Source organism: Rhamphochromis longiceps, linkage group LG9 (assembly GCF_057381845.1).
Source record: "Rhamphochromis longiceps isolate RC_006_pf linkage group LG9, R_longiceps_female_GT1.1, whole genome shotgun sequence".
NCBI classification, from domain to species: Eukaryota; Metazoa; Chordata; class Actinopteri; order Cichliformes; family Cichlidae; genus Rhamphochromis; species Rhamphochromis longiceps.
Genome location: NC_140565.1, coordinates 22,918,891 through 22,935,940, shown reverse-complemented (window position 1 = coordinate 22,935,940; position 17,050 = coordinate 22,918,891). Strand labels below are relative to the sequence as shown.

The 17,050-nt window shown below is 40.1% G+C and overlaps 1 protein-coding gene across 2 annotated transcripts in view; it reads left to right on the top strand.

The window, feature by feature from the left end:
* esyt2b (extended synaptotagmin-like protein 2b) overlaps nucleotides 1-16,851 on the top strand; it is a 40,178-nt gene extending 23,327 nt beyond the window's left edge. Inside the window, exons 9-23 of one of the 2 annotated variants that reach the window (XM_085418895.1) lie at nucleotides 255-431; nucleotides 639-721; nucleotides 1,088-1,136; nucleotides 2,120-2,209; nucleotides 2,308-2,403; nucleotides 3,799-3,900; nucleotides 7,906-7,980; nucleotides 9,244-9,330; nucleotides 9,440-9,589; nucleotides 11,952-12,304; nucleotides 12,576-12,674; nucleotides 12,880-13,011; nucleotides 15,028-15,133; nucleotides 15,263-15,312; nucleotides 15,428-16,851. In XM_085418895.1, coding sequence (XP_085275021.1) covers nucleotides 255-431; nucleotides 639-721; nucleotides 1,088-1,136; nucleotides 2,120-2,209; nucleotides 2,308-2,403; nucleotides 3,799-3,900; nucleotides 7,906-7,980; nucleotides 9,244-9,330; nucleotides 9,440-9,589; nucleotides 11,952-12,304; nucleotides 12,576-12,674; nucleotides 12,880-13,011; nucleotides 15,028-15,133; nucleotides 15,263-15,312; nucleotides 15,428-15,497 — 1,719 coding nt within the window. In that variant the 3' untranslated portion in view covers nucleotides 15,498-16,851. The remainder of the gene's footprint in view (nucleotides 1-254; nucleotides 432-638; nucleotides 722-1,087; nucleotides 1,137-2,119; nucleotides 2,210-2,307; nucleotides 2,404-3,798; nucleotides 3,901-7,905; nucleotides 7,981-9,243; nucleotides 9,331-9,439; nucleotides 9,590-11,951; nucleotides 12,305-12,575; nucleotides 12,675-12,879; nucleotides 13,012-15,027; nucleotides 15,134-15,262; nucleotides 15,313-15,427) is intronic. The other variant, XM_085418896.1, reaches the window with a different exon arrangement.
* Nucleotides 16,852-17,050: the final 199 nt, after the last annotated feature.

The following is a 17,050-nucleotide window of genomic DNA, read 5'->3' as shown; positions in this document are numbered from 1 at the left end:
CATTTCTTTTTCTTAAATATTAAAGTAGCTGTTATGTTTTATTGTGGTGCGTTTTTTACAAACCACACATTTAAATAAAGTCTGCTAAATTATGAATTGTGAAATGAATTAGTATTTTTGTTATTACTTTATTGTGGTAATGAGTCATGTTTCCTCTTATACTACTAATGTCCTCCCATTACAGAAATCTTCACGTCTTATAAACTCTATAAGCTTTTTCAGACTTTAACACATGTGTCTGCATGGCTCCACAGGGAGTCCTAAGGATTCACTTCCTGGAGGCTCAAGATCTAGAAGGGAAGGATACATTTCTGGGAGGGTTGATCAAAGGCAAGTCTGACCCCTATGGTATCCTGCAGATCGGCAACCAGCTGTTTCAGAGCAAGACAATTAAGGAAAGCCTTAATCCCAAGTGGAACGAAGTGTACGAGGTGAGAGTTGGGGATGTCTTTTAGAGCAGGAAGAGCTTTTACGGTCGTTTGTTGCCACCGAAAAAGCTAGTCTGTTTCCCATTGTTATGTGCCATTGTTTTCCACTTGTCTTATTTATACCTCCTGCTGGTTTGCATGACAGGTAATCTATTTATTGACCTCCTGTGCCAGTTTGAATGAGCTTCAGTTTGTTCTTGTGTTCATCAGGCACTGGTGTATGAGCACTCAGGTCAGCATCTTGAGATTGAGCTATTTGATGAGGATCCAGACCAAGATGACTTCCTGGGGAGGTGAGTGTCTTTGTCATTTCCTAACCCGCTGAGATGTTATTGCACTTATTTCATTTAAAACAAAGCTCTGGTGTACCAGCGCTGATAACTGGTAAGAGCAATCTTTGATGTATTGCGGGACATATAGTCAACAAAATTAAGATAAATACAGCTATGTTTACTCATAATGGAAGTGTAGAAGTGTTATCCCCAGTTACCGGCCCAAGGGCAAATTTCATTGATTTTTACCCCAAGGCTGTAATGCTACACCCAGTGCTATTAACACAAAGCAGTCAATCGATATCTGGACCCCCTGTGTTTAGATTAATTGGTGCGATTTTACTGTTTGCTGTCCCAATTTCCATAATTATTTGTCCTTATTTACAGCCTCATGATTGATATGACAGAGCTGCACAAAGAACAGAAAGTTGATATGGTAAGCTGCTTTGTTCACAATAATATTATCAGTTTAATTACTTTAAAGCGTATAAATTATACATCTTAAAGTAACCGTCAGGCTCAGTCATATTGCTTTCTTGTAAGGAGTAAGATGTGACAGGTAAACAGCTAACCAGACTTTAGCCATGAATGACACCCACCAGCAACTCTAAAGTTCACTCGTTAACACTTTATATGTCGACTCACCTCTGCCAGCCTTAAACGAAGTTACTTTGGTGACACATAATCCCTGTAAAAACTGGGATTCTTGGAGAGTACGCCGGCTTAGTTTCAGTTGGTGAGCACAGCAACTTTGCTTGTTTGAGTTTATTTTGTTAGTTTTACTTCAGCTTTTATTAAGTTGAGTTTTAGTTTTTAGTTTTTTAATCACTATGGTATGGTAGCCATATGTCAGAGGCAGAACCTTTTGAAAGCAGTTGACTCACAGCCTTGTAGACATCTGGAGTCTGATGAGTAAAAACGTCCATCAAAGCCTAATCAGGCAATTTCTGATAAAGTTTTACTAAAGTAACAAATATTAAAACTTCCACTATATTTTTTTTAACTTCCATTAGTTGCTTTTCAAAGTTCACAAAAGTGTTTCAGTTACTTTTTTACCAAGAGTCTGTTTCTATTTTTATTGTAGTACTTAAATGTTTTATTTTCACTTCTAGTTTTACTTTTTAGTTTATGTTTAGCTAACTATAATAACACTGGATATGTTGACTGATATATAGTAATGATAGAAATGATTAGGTAATTATGAGTTTGTTACCTTTGGATTTAAGGTGTTTGAGAGTCCATGCAGATTTGAGATAGGCACTGATCTGATCATCTAAATCTTCGCAGTAAACTAAACCACCAAATTGTTCTGTTTTAGCACAGCTCCTAAAAGCTTTACAAATGATTTTTAAGCCTGGTTTGTTCCTGTCATCGACTGAATGGAAATATTGACGTACTTGTTTGGCCACATTGTTGCAGTGGTTTGATCTTGAAGAAGCAACTACTGGGAAACTCCACCTGAAACTGGAGTGGCTATCGCTGCTCTCCACTTCTGAGAAATTGGACCAGGTACTGCATGTAACAATAAGGCTTCATCGCTTTAACACAAGGACATGTTCTCTGCATTTGCAGCTGTAAAACATGTCTAACTTGTCCTTCATGTTTAGGTTCTGCAAAGCGTGCGTGCAGACAGAAGCCTTGCCAACAACGGACTGTCATCTGCGCTGCTGGTGGTCTATCTGGACTCGGCAAAGAACCTGCCAGTAAGATGATGCAATGCTCACTTTAGTTTGACGCTGTAGCTTGTGCAAAAATATAGCTTTAGGCTTACACAGGCTTCTTGTTCTTTACCCAAAACAGTAAAGATTAGTGGTCTGTGTAGTAAAGATTCACATACTTTTACTATAGTTTTTTTTTTATTTGTGACTGAAGTGATTGCATTAGTCTACTACAAAAAGCATTTTCATATTTTTTCCAGGACATTATATACTTACCAGACACTTTATTGGGTACACTTGTTTAACTCATTTATATCAGCCAATCACATGGCAGCAGGTCAGTGTATATAGGCAAGTGCACATGGTCAAGTTGACCTTGTCAAATTCAAACTGAGCATCAGAATGGGGAAGAAAGATGCTAGGCAGGGTTGTCTGAGTATTTCAGAATGTGCTGATTTACTGGGATTTTCCCACACAGCCGTCTCCTGGGTTTGCAGAGAATGGTCTGAAAAAGAGAAAATATCCAGTGAGCTGCAGTTCTCTGGGTGAAAATCCCTAGTTGATGCCAAAGGTCAGATGAGAATGACCAGACTGCTTAAAACTGGTAGGAAGGTAATAATAACTCAAATAACCACTTGTTACAACCAAGGTGTTCAGAACAGCATCTCTGAATGCACTGAGTGCCACTCCTGTGACCTAAAAAAAAGGAAACCAAGATTTTCTTGACACACTTTGGGTTCCTTAGTACCAAGTGAGCATCATTTAAACTCCACAGCCTACCTGAGTATTGTTGCTGACTATGTCCATCTCTTTATGACCATAGCGTACCCATCTTCAGATGGCTGCTTCCTAGATGATAACACACCATGTCACGAAGCTCAGATCATCTCAAACTGGTTCCTTGAAAATGACAATGAGTTAACTATACTCAAATGGTCTCCACAGTCACCAGATATCAGTCCAATAGAGCAGCTTTTTTTGTGTAGTGGAACAGAAGATTTCCATGATCGGTGTTCAGTCAGCCGGTCTTCAGCGACTGTGTGATAATATCATGTCAGTATTTACCAAAAATCAGAGGACTGTTTCCATCAATTAACGCTTTCCTGAAGCCAAAATGAGGTCTAACTTGGTACTCACAAGGTATACCTAATAAAGTGTCGGTAAAGCTCAAGGATTCTGTGTTAGGGCTATATTGGGCAATATTGTTTTGCTTTTGTTAGAGGATAAACTTGAACCTTCAAATTGCTGACTAAATGCATTTTTGATGTTTATGTAATGAGATTAGAAAATGTTTTATAATACCCAAATTGGTCAAATTGACCTCTTGTCTGATATTAGTTTGTTTGTTTGTTTTTTTACCTTTATTATATAAATACTTTAGCTCTTTCAGTTCTCATAACTTCCCCGTTTCCTCTTAATTTTCTTTCCTCTTCACCCAAGAGCGTCTTCTCAGGCAGCTTAGGCTGTGGAAACTTAAGTGAGAGGAGAGCTTCTGGCCTAGTCTTTTGTGAGAGCAATACTTCAGAGTATAAAACAATATGTGTGAGTTCCCCGGTACTTTTCCATCTTTATAGTGCTAGCAGTAGCGGTATGCAATGTTGGGTTGGGTTGAGCCCGTGCAAACATGAATCTTAAAGCATGCGTTAGCTGCATGGTTGTGAAGGAATGTTTACTGAAAAATAACCAGTAACATGAGGCAGACACTTCACTTCAAGGACTCAGCTATACTGTGCCTGCTAGTTAGCCTGCAGCATATTCTTCTTAATCAGTTGCTCAGTTCAAGGCCCAAGTATAAAATGTCAGGCGTAGAAAGAGCTCGCTGGCAGAGCTCATAATGATGTTTCACATTAGTGTATAGCTGTACAGATACAGAAAGTCTGTAGCTTGTTAAAAAAGATCCAGCACCTTTAAGTCTCCCCTATAGGGAACATCCTCATTATTTTGACATATGTTTTCATTGTTAGCTGTATGCCCTGCTCCAATATCAGCCCAATATCTGCTGCGTCTGATTTATCTAACAGTTATCCATGCTATTCATATTTCAGCACAAATTTCAACACGTTTTTTGTGGGCCTTCCCCCCCCCCCCCCCCCCCCCTCATGTCTCTTACCCATGCTGAGTCATTCCCGTCCTACTAACTGTGGGTGTGATTTTCTCCCCCAAATCTCCTTGTGGCTTAAAGAGCAACCTGTCAGATTTCACCTATGACGGGTTGAAGCAAGTCTCAGTCTTTAAGGCGCTGAAGGTAATGTGGGAAAAATGGACTGCATGTACAGAACGTACACCCTGTGTCTCACCTGTGCCGGTCCTCAAGTGCACCATCCAGTCATGTGATCGTGATGGCTATCAGACGTGCAAAGTGAACTGTGGTTTTTGAAAAAATGTGCATGAAGATGGATGATCGCACTGACTGTCTGAGCCTTTGTTGTGCCGTCCTGAATTGTTGTCATATTTTCCCTACTTTTGCATGCAGAAGTACAATATTGGTTTCAGGTTTTTCTAAAGTGAAATGATGGGTCACTTGATTGCTTTAAAAAGGCAGTTAACAATGGCACATCTATAGAACAATACAGTTCTGAGAACACCTTTTGTGCCTTTGTGTTGAAGAACCCGATCATGTTAAAGCTCAGGAATTCAGGATAAGGACTTGATGCTTGTTGGGCCAGCATTTCCACATTTCTTCTTCTGTAGCTCATATTTGCCAGACAAATACACAGATAAAGTAGACACTAGGTAGTGACACAGATTAGTCTAAGTAAATGTTATGTGAATGCAGCTGTGAGGAGACTGGTAGAAGTAGAAACCGGCTTTCATTATCTTGTTTACCAGTGATCAGAACAGATGATCTAGTGTGTTACAAAAGATACGTTTCAGGTTGCACCATTCCAAAAATCAGTGTTGCATAATTCTAGTTAGCACGAGTCGTTTCCTTTTATTTACCTTCCTACTTCTAGGAAGTTTAAAGCCTCCTATTGTATCGCACTGACTGTGACACTCCCTTTGTTTGATATGAGCCAGTGAAACTCACTGAAGCATTGTGCTGGAGGGCAGCAGGAGTACAAATGTTTTGTTGTTGCACTCAGTCGTTCAGTCTGTGTCACCGGCTGCTAGCTGGATGGTAGACTGAGCTGCTGCATCTTATTTTCTTACTAATGAATTTCAAACCACTGTGAGTCTGACACCATTTTACGTGTTGTTTCCTTCAGCCTGTCCATGCTGAGATAAAAATCTATTCAAGTGAAATTGTTTTTGTGGGTGCGTTACCCATATAGTGACTTAGAGCTTAAAGCATTGGAAGCTGTGGGATTTTTTTTTGTAAACTGCCAAACACACATAGCTTCACCAGCCAGTCCGGACAGCAAGGTTGCTGAAAAATAGAGCTAATACACCATGCTGCCTCTGTGTAGTAGGTCATGTGTTAAATCTTAATGGGCACGTCTTCACATGTTTGTAATGCATGCAGAAAACAGGAGGAAAGAGCAGCAAGTGCCAAAAATGTCTGCACTATTTTCACATGTGTGTTTAAGACAAACAAGAAAAGGGGCAACTGTTCTAGGGCACATTTCATACCTGACTTATTTACATTTGCACTTCAGTGAGAGTCTGAGGCCCCGGGTTATGCTCCCTTGTGATCGTGGACAGCTGAGGACACCAGGGATACTTAGCTGTTTTTATTATACTACTTTCTTGACTGCTCAGAGAACATATGCACAGTTGGTGCCCTTGCAGTGTAGAGTCTGTGCGGACGGGTCCTAAAAAAATAGTGGGTATAGTTTTATCTGCACACTGTGATTATAAAATCTATGAGATGAAGACCTTTATGTCCTCATGTGTGCATCAAGTATAGCATGAGTGTAATGGGACTCCCTAATGCACAAACCCCGTGCTGATTGGCTCATATGTTTCATATTATTTAAAAAAAAAGATTTTATTTTATTCTTAGTTATTATTTAATTTGAAAAAAAAATGTAGAAACATATATATGATTTGGTTATAAGTTAATATGTATCATTGTAGGCTGTAAAAGTTTTTATAATAGACAGAATGTAAAATCTCTTACTGGTTCTGTTAGTGCATAATAGAATCACTATGAGCATCGTGTCACAGTCTGAAAATGATACACACAAAATTCTGATTCTCATTTATTAATAACAGAGCAATAATAAACAGCAAAACAAAAATACTTCATACAAAATCAAACAATGCATGTCAGGCATTGCTGCATCTTCCACTGTCTGATACCGCATCAGTCACAGGAAACTGTTTCCTCCTCCGATAACGTCAAAAAAGGAAACAGAATCAGTCAGTTATAACTGAAAAGATGCAAACTGTAATCCAGCAGAGGAGAAGAGATTTTCTCTAATCACACATTTAAACTCATGCGTGATGAAGGAAAAACAAATGAAAATGGATATAGAGGAACAGCAGAGATTCTACCATCACAGAAAGAATTTATTTTGTTCACAGTTCACTTTATACATAGAACACAGAATCTCTACTATACAGATAAAAGTACTAGGGTGCCTACACTTTACACCTAGAGGAGCTGCTTGATCATAGAAACCCATGAAATGAAGCTCCCGGCATACAGTTTATATGCTGATATTAATGCCAGAGGAGGATTTGGACTCTTATAGAGCCAGCAGAGCATTTGCAACGATCCTCCTCAGCAGTCAGAGACCCTGCTCTGTAACTTTACATGCTCATTTTATGACTGGCTGACTTGCTGTGATTCCTAAAAACTTCCACTTTGCACAATACTCCTACAGAGTTGATCTGAGGAAGGAAAATTTTTGCAGTGGTGGCATGTTGTTACAGCACCACCCTTGAACTAAGCGAGCTCTGTAGAACGACTCGTTCTTTCACAAACGCTTGTAAAGATAGACTGCATGCTTGATTTTAATCACCTGTGGCTCTGGGGACTAAAAACACCTGAATACAAAGATTAGGAGGCGCGTCCCAATTCTTTTGGACATGTAGTTTAAACAAGTTAAAAACAGATATTGTATGAATTATGTAAAAACTTGTGAAAGTATTTCTGTGTATTTCTGTTCAATACGTGGTGCGTTAAAGTGTCTTTATTATCAGCCTGCATGTTCAATGGGAGGCTTGATTGTAATGCTGGTGAGAAACATTTGTCAAACTCAAGCGACATCCTCAAGAGAATGGATTAGATGATGAGAAAATGAAGGCTTTTCCTCTGTTGTCACAGACCTTGGCCTGTAGATATGTAGGGTATTATTATTCTGAGAGGAATACTGAATAATACGTAGCTGTCAAAGCCCAGCATGCTAAATTTAGCCCGCAGAGGAGACAAAGCTCGGCTGTCTCCTTGGTTGCCGCTCTGTCTGCAGCCCTGCTTGTCAGAATGTACGGTAATGCTCCTTCCTGTTTGAACTACAGGCTCTCTCACCGTTGTGTGCTTGATTGAGTCTCCACTTGAGCTGCTGTTTGAATGTTTGAGTGCAATTATGTTGTCCCTCAGTCGATTTTTGTGCCACAGTGGGGTACATGGCGCTAACACTCTTCTGTCTGATTCTCTATTAGTCTGCTAAGAAGAATACCAGCGACCCCAGCCCTTATGTTCATTTCAGAGTTGGACATAAAACTCTTGAAAGTAAGGTGAGTCGTGGAAGTATCCATTAAAGTTATTATGCTGTGTCATTGTATCGTGGCTCTGTATTCCTGGAATGTTGTGTCGATTATTTTTTTTTTTTGCAATTGTGCATTTTATTCGTAGAATAATGTGTCACTTAGTAAGTCATAAAAAAGACTTCTGGGCAATCAAGCTGTTATATGTAATTACATATAACTATTTGAGGCGTTCTTTTAGCGATATACTTCCTTCTGACTGTAGCATTAAAAAAGAGATGAAATGAAATTGTTGTTGTAAAATAAAGAACGTTAAATGAGGAATTGCTACCACCAACACCCAGTTAACTGCACAGCTTAAGAGCTTTCAGTCTGACACGATGATTGGCTGTTTCTCACGGGAAATTTCTATCCTAGCATTCAGAAGGGAAATGTAAACGAGGAAGATCTGCTGGGCTGATTTTATTGCAGGCATGAGCTGTTGGAGGTTTACTGCGATGGAGCCTGTTTGCACTTATGAAAGTGTTTGAGTATGAACACAGTCCTGCGTTCATATTCAAACTGGCTCTGTGCTCCAGGACTTTGGATTTAAAATGAAGCAATGAAACCATGAGCCCATCCTCAGCTTCAGTATGAGGCTGCAGGAATGACTGCTGTTTCACTTTTTGAGAGGAAGTAATTGGATGAGAGCTGTTAAATTACTCATTAGACCCTAATTTAGACAGAGGTGAGAAAAATTAAATCAAATTCAAAAGTTTGTCATTACATTTGGGATGAAAGCGGGACACCCGAGTTATTGCTTTTGTGTAAAACGAACCCCGTGGCACTGTGTAATCTTAATTTTAACTCTGTGATTGCATGATTGTTGACACATGATTCATAAAGAAACTCAGCCACATTTTTAGATTCACAAACTTCCAGTCCAAGCCAAAGAAGTGTTTGATGGATTTGCACTTTTAGATCTCTTTATCAGATCATCTTACATCTTCAGCTTATGTCACATGACTGATACAGTACAGTGGTAAAGTTGGTGGTTTAGCCATAAAAATAATCTCTCCTCACTTAGTGTGAGGAGTTTGGTTGTCTGGGGTTAAATGCATGTAAAGCTGAATAATCAGGCTTTTTAGAAACCTCAAGGTGTAAATCAAGTACTGTTAGGGGTTTAAAAGAAGATGCAGAACTGCTGGAGTGGAGAGTAGAAGACCAAGCAGAGGATAAATGTTATATGAGATATAAGATCAGATTTGTCATTGTATTAACAACCAGCAAATGGCTACTTATCTGCCCATAAAGATCCGGTACAAGACTAAGGAGCCCCTGTGGGAAGACTGTTTTTCATTCCTGGTCCATAACCCGAGGAGGCAGGAGCTCGAGGTGGAGGTAACTCTTCAAAATGTCACGGACAACATCTGTTTTCTTTATAAGATCGTACGCTGACGCAGATTAAGTAACTGACATTTCTAAAAGGAGATCTTTGCTTTTTGCACAGGTAAAAGACGACAAGAACAAATGCACTCTGGGTAACTTGACGGTGCCTTTGAGTAGCCTGCTGGTGGAGAAGGACATGACGCTGAATCAGCGTTTTCCCCTCAAGAATTCTGGGCCCAGCTCCACCATCAAACTTAAGATGGCTCTGAGGGTAAAAACAGGCTGCATCTCTTCTCTGCATCTGCGTTGAGGATGGATGGGTTATTCATTTCAGGCTTAGGAGACCAGAACAGATGTTCACAATCTGTTAATTCAAATAGAACTGACTGATACAGTATGTCTAAATTAAAGATACAGCACACTGGGTATGTAATAAATTGAAAAAGCTTACAATAGTGATAGATTTACCTCTATAAACATTTCATTTCTAGTCCACAACCAGGTGAAGTAACGGCTTGGTTCATTCCATAGGAAGTCAGTCAAATCTGAGAAAAGCTCCCAGCTGAATCCAAATACTGGACACTTTAAAGGCCCGGCAATTTTTATAGTGTTAATATAAAGTTATTTTTAAGTGGTGCTCACTGATTTTTCATGGAGTAATCCTCACCTTCCCTGGCAGATTTAATCAGTTGGAGCTGGTTAGTTAGCCAATTAATCCAGCCATGTCATGAGGTTGGTTGAAAACGTTTTATCTGACACATTTTAGACTAAGCAGAGAAACATTAGCGGCAAAGGTTTGGTTAATAATCATCAGATTTTAAAAAAATAAAAAGAGAAAAAATCAGACCCTAACCTAACCTCTGCGGCTCCTCTGAGTATTTATATTTAACGCAGTATATTGTAATGCCGGGCTTTTTGGGACGAAGACTAATGTCTTTCAGCAACACTGTCTTTACTGCAGTTGCTGGAGTGTACTTAACTCCCAGTTAAGAGCAGAAAAGAGCCGCCTCACTGCCCTGAAAGCCCGACTTTCACAAAGTGTGGAAACACAAAACAGTGGCTGTTCTTGCAAATTGATTTTTACTGAAGTGGCAACCTGGAAACCGACTGTAGTTAGTTAATCTAGTTAACAATGTGCCCCTGGCTAGCTTCAACTGTAAATAAATAAAACTGTAAATGGATTTGCTTATAGCATGTCATGTTTGAGAAGATAAACTGTTTAATCTGTTTGCAGTACATTACAATATATCTTATATAGTGTGAATTTTGGGAATATTCTGATTATATTTTTTTTCCTGTGATAATGATTATCATAATAATTCAGGAAAGAGAGCGGTCCTGCATACTCTGAAGCCTGTTAGGATATTTGCTATTGATTACTACTGTCAGTGTAGCAGTTACTAGTTAGTAGTTTGCAACTCTCCCTACAGGGAACAAAGTAACCCAGCTCATTAACTCAGTTCAGCAGCAGACTTTGAAGTTTGAGAGTCGATACATATAGGAAAATGACTCGGCTCTGTAACATGTTCCACATGTCTGCAGGTTCTAACTTATGAATGATGCAGTAAAAGACAGTCAGGTTGGGCTTGATCTTTTCACACAGGTGTGTCTTTATCAGCCCATCAGTTGCAAAGCCAACAAGTCGCGTGCGTAACATTCCTTCAGAATGGGGCAGATCCAGGATGACGCAGAGACAGCCCTGGTGTTTAAGTGCAGCTCAACAAGTTTAACCTCCTGGGACCCAATGAATGAGAGCAAAATTGAGTATTTTGGTCTAAATAACCCAAAATGTGATGCCCACATACATGGACTCCAGGTCCTAGGACGTTAAATAAGAAGCTGCAGGATTCACATTTATAGGGGACTGTGATGTCAGCGTGTTTGACACTCTGGAGGAATATTTCCAGGATTCATTTGTGAGTCTTCTGTAAAATCTGAGACTCTGACATTGATTTATTTCTCTTTTATTTAGTTAACAGCATTTTTCACTCTGAAACTGTGAGGCTTAGTGGCTTAATGAAAATTGGAACAGGCGTAGCGTCATCTCTGCTGTCACGGCATCTCGGCGGTGAAAATTAAAGTCAGATTCTGATTTGATTGCTGTTTGTGCTGTAGACGTTTTCGAGATGCACCACTAAAATTATATCTCTTTGCCTGAGGCACTAAATCCAGTGATTTGACAGGTAGTCTTTGGTGGTTTGCCTAATTGCCATCCATAGCGTAGTTCAGCCTTAACTAAAGCCATTACTTACTGCTAATGAGGATATTTTCTCCTGTTCCCACATGGAAACACAGGAAGCTATAACAAACAAACTGCATTGCCCTTCTTGAGACCAAAATGAAGCGTATTATACTGAATGACTGTGATCCAATTAAAAAAAGGAATGCAGCTACATTAAAATATTGACCTGCTCTAAAACAGTTTCTCCATATTGAAGCACAACCAACATACATTTAGAAGAGAAATTACTTTGCAGACTCTTAAAAAAAACATAATAAAATTGAAGAAAAACACGGTTTAGAAAGGTCTGCTAAATTTAGAGACTTTTCACGTGAAATGACAGCACTTACATTAACTTTAACTTCTTATTTTCTATTGTCAATCAACTAAACATCTTCATGTCTTTGTCTAGATCCTGTCCTTGGAGAAGCAAGTGTCCCCAGACCAGCCTTCTTCAGTCCAGGTCAACAAGTCCGGCGTGCCACAGGCACCCCCAGCCTCGTCCCTGAGACCATCAGCCTCAGATTCGCCGCTGCCTCCGCCCACGCATTCGCATCCTATAGAAGCTTCCACTCTCAACCTCAAGGACAGGGACGGCGAGCCGTACGGAGCCAGCCATCGCTACAGTACCACCAACCTGACCACCGCCATGTCAAGCTCCCAGAAACACCTGCCGCACAACAAGTCCACAGCCAGCCTGGCATCGGATATCTCCCTGCCTATTGCCACTGTGGAGCTTCAGCAAAGGCTTCGTCAGCTGCAGAAGTAAATGGCAGATATGATATATTACTTTTATTATTGTTTATTTTCCAGCTTTTCCAGCTTGGCTCATCTCAGGGTTTCTTATTGTTTTTCCATCAACTTCATTTAAATTCTGGCCTCCATCTAAATGTCATCGTGATTTTTGAATATTCATCTTTATAAATATTTTATCAGCCTACCTGTCAAACAATTAATCAGTCCCTGTATGCATGCACTTTGTAAATTCAACCGCAGCACCTGGACGTGACACTGACTGACTTTGGTGTGTTTATAGCGGCTCGGCCCCCAGCCAGTACCCCCTGGGTGAGATCCAGCTGACTGTTCGACACAGCTCCCAGAGGAATAAACTCATTGTGGTGGTGCACGCCTGCCGGTGAGCTCCAAACTACTACAATACACTGAATTTACACAAAGTGGTTCGAAGGACTTTTTGTTTTTGGGCTCTTTGTGCCATTAACTTGAGTTTGTGGTATTCAAATCACTTTCTTTCCTGTGGAGCTGCTAACTGTAAAGATTTAACAAGCAACACGTGCCTGGCAACATGTGAGTGAAAACACCTTTGTCCTGTGTGTCCTCAGCAACTTGATAGCCTTCACCAAAGATGGCTCGGACCCCTTCATACGCCTCTATTTGCTGCCTGACAAGAGCCGGACGGGGAAGAGGAAGACAAGCACAATGAAGAGGACTCTTAATCCTGTTTACGATCAGACGTGGGTTTGCATCAGTACTTGCTGAGATTCCTTGCAGATTTGTAACGTAATGTGACTATTGGGGATCTGTTGTTTTGCTTCACCTGTGTCCGATTGTTATAAGCTCTGAGAATATTTCTGCCTTTAGCTGCAGTTGTGCCGCTGTACTAATTGGATAACTGGCTGTGTTTTGAGAGTCCTTCAAAGCTTTCCTTTTATTTCCAGTTTTAATGTTCAGTTATATTTTCAGGGTCCTTCTTGAATTCAGACCGACAGCAAGGGTGCAGTTGTGGAATATTTAATTTTTTCTAGCAACAGAGCTTTTTTATTACTGAAGAAAAGAGCTTGCACAGACAATATGACCCTGCTGAGCTGAGATTCGTATCACATGTGGCCGCTGTGGATCCAACACCTCGAGTTTCTGTTTGTTTTGGACACTTTTGTTTGCAGTTGAGCTTCAGTGCTCAGACTAAATCTTTTAGCCTCAGGGATGAAAGCCGATCGCATCATTCAGCTCCTTCGTGTAGGCTGGAGTTAGCACGTCGGTGCTTTCCTAGTCCCGCTGGCTATTGATGCAGTTGTATTGATTATCAGCCATCTTGAGCCTGCAGGGGTTTTCAAAGTTTTGATGACTTAGTGCAAACTTAGAGAGGCAATATGCCCATGTCAGAAACACTTGATGCTGGTTTGCAGTTTAACTATTAGCAGGGGAGGCTGATGAAATTGTTAACAATAGCTGTGGAGGGGCTAGAACAGAAGACTTGAGGTCAAAGAGAAAGAGATTATGGACTCACACAAACACTTAAGCACCTGCTGGCACTTACTTAAACCCCACTGGCACCATGTTGAAATCACAAATCACAAATACCAACTTAAACCAACTTATCTGTCTCTCCACAATGTGGTTAGCAAGCCAAACAAACCATGCAAGGCCTCAAGTTTACACTAGTGTATGCTGCTTTGTTGTGAATTCAAAGTCAAATAATTTTCTACAGTTTGCAAAAGCTAAGGCAAATTTCTTTGCCTTAGCTTTTGTTTAAAGGACCAGAACAATCCCCATATTTGTCATAGTCTGGCCACTAAGCCATGACAAAGACCCAGTTTCAACGCACTCAATCACCTGTTTATCCATCCATCCGTTTTCTGCTACTCTGTTAGTCAAAGCAGTGATAACCAGGCCTCCCTCTCCAGCTCTTCCAGATCTCTGCAGCATGTCCTGGACCTGCCCCATTGCCTCCACCCAGTAGGACAGTACACCTCATCCATGATGCATCCCAGTCCGATAGTTGAACTATCTCATCTACCTTCTTTTTGTGTGGAGGAGTGGCAGCTTTACTCTACCCCCTTACCTCAAATGAGCCAAAGGCTGAGCCAGACACCGGAGAAAGCTTGTATCTGTGATCTCTTTCTTTCAGTCATTACAGAAAAGCTTGTGACCATACGTGACTGAGTTAAGTCCTGTCCACATGTAAAACAATTCATTTGTCACACATCAGTTTGTTTGTTGACAGTTGGTCACTAGTGGACATCCCCGGCTCCAGTTTCCTTGGCATCCCTGTACTGTATTCACCACCTTGTCTTATATCAGTCGATAGTATCCTCTCATTGGTGGCTACTTTAATGGCTTGCCCCAAATTTGAGAAAAAGTTTAACTTGGGGCCCGTCCACTTTGCGCTGCCAGCTACAAAGTTCCTAAATGTCTTTGTTTCTGTTCATCACATCGCTGTTAGTCCCCACTCTTTTTAGTCAGCACTGTCTGAATCTTTAGGCAGCCGTAGAAATTGCATGGTGCTAAGTGGATGGAGAACAAGGTAGAGCAAAGCCTGAGACAAGCAGCTCTTAAATGCATCCAGGCAGACCGGCCGGGTGGTCCCATTTACACTGATTCACTTCACCCACCAGGACCCTGCAAGAAAATGCAGAGGGACAAAAGGGATACGTAGAGAAGGCCCAGACAAAGACCACGCACAATCTGGATTTTATGCTAAACATAAAAAGCGTATGCTTATGTTTGTGTGCGTGTGTGTGTGTTTGCAGGTTTGAGTTTAGTGTATCTATTGTGGAGCTCTACAGGAGAACTCTGGATGTTGCTGTGAAGAATGGAGGGAGCATCCTGTCCAAACACAAAGGGCTTCTGGGAAAGGTATCTCCTGCAGGTTTTCCCTGTAGTGGCTTACGCACTGACGTTTTTATCGCTTTTCGAGCCATCAATGCAGGTGCTGATTCTAAACATTTCTTGTTCTTTTTCTTTGTTTTTTGCCTAAAATTACAGGTTCTGGTGGATTTAAGTGGAGATGACATAGCAAAAGGAATCACACAGTGGTAAACTAGCATTTTACGTGTTTCCTGTACAACATTGAGTTGATTCTTGGGGGTAAAAAAAAAAGGAAGCAAATTTCTGTCCTTAAATATTTAATTTCATCATTTTCTGTTGCAGGTATTATCTAAGTGAAGACGGTTTGTCGTCTCAAGCCACAAAAAGTATTCAAGACCCCGTCGTCACGTAGTGGCACCACCTCTCTTCTGTAACATAGTTATCTTGTTAACCTAAGGGCACATCCTTCTGTTGTATTCATATATAATTTCCATTTAGTTAACAGGAATAATTTCATCATGTTTAGTTTTATTTTTGTCAAAATTTCCTGTTAATCTTTTATGAGCCTGATTGGAAGATGTTGTAACATATTTTAATTTGTTCAAACACACTTACTGCCTTGTCTCTGTTTTCAGTGTTTTAATGTAAATATATATAGTTATAAGAATTTGCAGGGGTTTTCATGGCATTATACTTACCTTGGAGGATTCGTGTTGAAATCTGTCACGATTCTTATGACTTTGTATCCGGTTTGTTAAAATGTGAAGAATTTTCATTTGTTGTCTGAGAAAACTAACCAAAGGAACTGATGCACACAAATATATGCTTAAGTAGCAGTCCTGATTTGAGATTTTGATTTTCCTTTGGCACGCAGTGTTGATTGATCGCTTACCTCTCGTTATTAATGCTTGATTACAAACATGGAATGCCGATATGCAAAGAATAAAACGACTGCTGTGCTGTGTATATTTTAGGAGATTTGTGCAATGGTGGTTGATTCTGAATGAGACTTGGGGACATTTTAGGGCTATGAGCAAGCTCTGTGCATTATGCAAAGGATACTTGAATAAGGGTTTGACTGTTTTCAAACTAAATGTAAGTTGAAAAAACTGAAAAACATGAACAGGGACAACAGTTTTTGCATTTTATGAGCAGGGCTGCCAGAGTCTGTGTCAAGATGATGCATCCTAGTCATGCTTGTGTATGTTTTTGCCTTGCAGTTATGAGTTTCATGGGAGCTGTTAAATACATTTCTGGTTATCTATCCTGTGCCTTAAAAAACTCACAGAAATATAATTTACTTGCCTTCTTATTGTTATTATTTTGGATGGCTTTTGATGAATACATGTTTTATCTTGTGAACGTTGGTGTGCTTTTTTTAATACCCCATTATCATGTGCTTCTGTGATGTTCCCCAAATTTTGCAACTTTGTTGTGCTTAAAGTTGTGCTTAAATTTGGAATATGAAAATCAAGCGGATGATGTCTTGTATTTTGGTCTCGTTTGAACAACAAGATATATTTGCTAAGTTTCAGGTTGGCTGAAGCTCAGGAGGTCGAGCAGGTCATATGGGAAGGTTAACAAGGACCAGTGACCTGTCGTTTTCTGCGTACCTAAAAAGCAATTAAGGGAATTTCCTAATTGTTTTTGTTAATCTTCGGTTGGCATTGACGTGATTTTTTTCGAGTTGTCCTTTTTCCGATTATTCTGAAATCACTTGAATGCATAGTAAATCTAGCAAAGACTGAATAATAAACACTTTGAATTACGATATATTATGTGAGGCTTGGTGTGCGCCTTGCAAATAAATGTCTCTTGACTGGGGTGTAATCCATAATATGAATCATCCACAGAAAAAGTAATACGAAAACGCGATAATGTTACTCGTTTACGCTTTTTGAGACACAGAACATCTGTAGTTGTTTGCCGCCATCCAGTGGCAAAAGCGGGAATTGCAACTGTACG